Source organism: Phytophthora parasitica (genome assembly GCF_000247585.1).
Source record: "Phytophthora parasitica INRA-310 unplaced genomic scaffold supercont2.175, whole genome shotgun sequence".
NCBI classification, from domain to species: domain Eukaryota; phylum Oomycota; class Peronosporomycetes; order Peronosporales; family Peronosporaceae; genus Phytophthora; species Phytophthora nicotianae.
This window is the reverse complement of record NW_008649161.1, coordinates 35384-37573: the sequence shown is the minus strand read 5'-3', so window position 1 is coordinate 37573 and position 2190 is coordinate 35384. Positions and strand designations below refer to the sequence as shown.

The 2190-nt window shown below is 50.3% G+C and overlaps 2 protein-coding genes across 2 annotated transcripts; one reads left to right on the top strand and one right to left on the bottom strand.

The window, feature by feature from the left end:
• Nucleotides 1–64: 64 nt before the first annotated feature.
• Nucleotides 65–190, bottom strand: PPTG_24713 (hypothetical protein; the record flags this gene model as incomplete). The annotated part of the gene is made up of 1 exon (XM_008918291.1): nucleotides 65–190. One exon carries the CDS (start codon nucleotides 188–190, stop codon nucleotides 65–67), a length of 126 nt encoding a protein of 41 aa, XP_008916539.1.
• A 1770-nt stretch (nucleotides 191–1960) lies between these two features.
• Nucleotides 1961–2161, top strand: PPTG_24712 (hypothetical protein; the record flags this gene model as incomplete). Its single annotated transcript, XM_008918290.1, has 1 exon — nucleotides 1961–2161. A coding segment is annotated over one exon (201 nt), but the record flags the coding sequence as incomplete, so codon positions are not given.
• Between the last annotated feature and the right edge of the window lie 29 nt (nucleotides 2162–2190).

Here is a 2190-nt window from a genome sequence, read left to right as displayed (position 1 = left end):
TGCTGAATAGCCAAATTCAGCCTATGGCTAGCGCAGCCGACCAGAGGCAGGCCCATGCGCGTCGCTATGGCCTGGTTTGTGGCACAGTTATCGCCGACGATGAAGCGAAGGCAGCCAGGATCTTTGCCGAAGACGGCAAGGGTTTCGATGATAAGGGCAATATGTGCGTCAGCACCAAAATCGTTCCCATCGAGTAAAGAAGCGAGTGCTAACAACACTCGCTGCGCCAAGTCGTCGACCATGTAGTCAGCGTAGATGCCAACATAGTAAGTAGAACCAGCACTCCAGCCGTCGAACATGCCCCCTTTGCTTTCGGGCATTTCCTCAGCTATAGCGGCCTCTACCTCGCGCTCCACGAGTGCCACGTACTTTTTAAGCGTCTTAGACGAGACAGAATTCCAACGCGACATAGCACGCGTAACCTCGTTGTCTACCTCTTCGATGGGCATGTTCCGCCCGTCTACCCAATTCATCCAGTTGTAAACAGTACACGCGTAATCAGTGACGAAATCGCTAAAGCCTTGCAGCCACTGCGCTCGTGTTCCTTGTAGGCTTCCTGGTGTTGGGGGTGCTTGTCGGTTAGGTGGCCTATTAGATTAGAAAACCCGATTCCTGGCGCTTACTTCCGCAATTTGGGGCAATAACGGCACTTGTAGATCCCTGGAGCCTCGAGTGTGAAGAAGTACTGACACAGATCCTTGTTAGAGGCTATGGTAAATTTAAAATGAACAATGAACTAGTAGGAATGAGTATCTGTTATTTATTGGTGCTGCGAGCCTTCGTGAAATGAATGGTGACGGTTCTGGTAGTAGGACCGGTTAGGTTTTTTGGAAAATTCAATAATGGGCCGAACCGCCGAGTAATACCAGCTTTTGACAATTTTCAATAATAAATAATTGTTACCCCCCCCCCCACCCACCCACCCACCCAATACCATAATAATTGGTTCTCAATTATTTTTATCCGGGGCTTGGGTGTAAAGCTGATATTGGAGTTGGTGCAGGCATTGACACTGAAGTGGATACCGACGTGGGGATCACGAAGGAGCTGGCCTCGGTGGTGGCAAGGTCGGTGCCGGTGCAGAAGTAATTGCTGGAAGCAACTTAGACGTCGGATTGAAGACTGATACTGGGCTGGGTGTGAAAACTGGAGCAGATACCAACGTTGAAAGTTGGAATCATGACCGGTGCAGATGTCATTGTTGGAGCTAATGTCGGTACGACCGTCCTGGTAAGGGTGGTGGAGGTGTTAGTACCAATGTTGGGACCCGACAACTTGGCGGTGCAAAGACTGTTGGCGTCGGTAATATTATAACGTTTGTGGTGAGGACCCTAGTCGTGAGCAGACCTACAGCTACTTAACGAGTAGCACTCCAAGCGGCGACTCTACTAGGTAGGCTACTGCCACTTTCGTGCCTAGCTACAATAAGGTTTGGCGTGATGAATCGTACTCCCCTGCAAGCGTTCTGTGCTTTTGACGAGATAATTTGGGTAAATATGGATACATGTAAAATTCTTGCAAAAGTTGAGGTAAATTGCAGCCATCTTGTGGTCATGTTACGCAATCATATCTGCGACGTGAGAGCACTTTTCGTTACTAAAGCAACCTTTGTGTTTTGCATTAAGAGGAAGATGAGACTGTCTGCAGAGAAGAATCCGACCGACGGACATTACAGCACAAGGCTTGCAATACGACGTATACGTTCACGGCATATTGCATCCACATCATTTAAGTCCGATGGCGAAGTGTTGGCACATCATCATCACCTTGCTCTGTCCCACCGCTTCCGACCCTGAATCAATGTGGTCCACGCATCACTTTCCTCTCTTCCAATTGGCTAATGCGATTACGTATACCGCTCTGTGATTGCACAGAACTCTTCTCTCATTTTCAAACCGATCTTCGGCTGACGTCACAATCTAAAACTCTCCCTAGAGCTCAAGTCACTTTATATCCAATCATGAGCACAGACGTCGTGTACGACTACATGGTGATCGGCGGCGGCAGCGGCGGCATGGCCTCGGCCAGACGTGCGGCCACATTCGGGGCCAAGGTCCTCGTCGTAGAGCGCGGCCGCGAGTTCGACGGCATGGGTCTGGGCGGCACCTGTGTCAACTTCGGCTGCGTGCCCAAGAAGGTCATGTTCAACACGGCCGCCCACGTGGAGCACCTGAACCGCAACAAGGACTA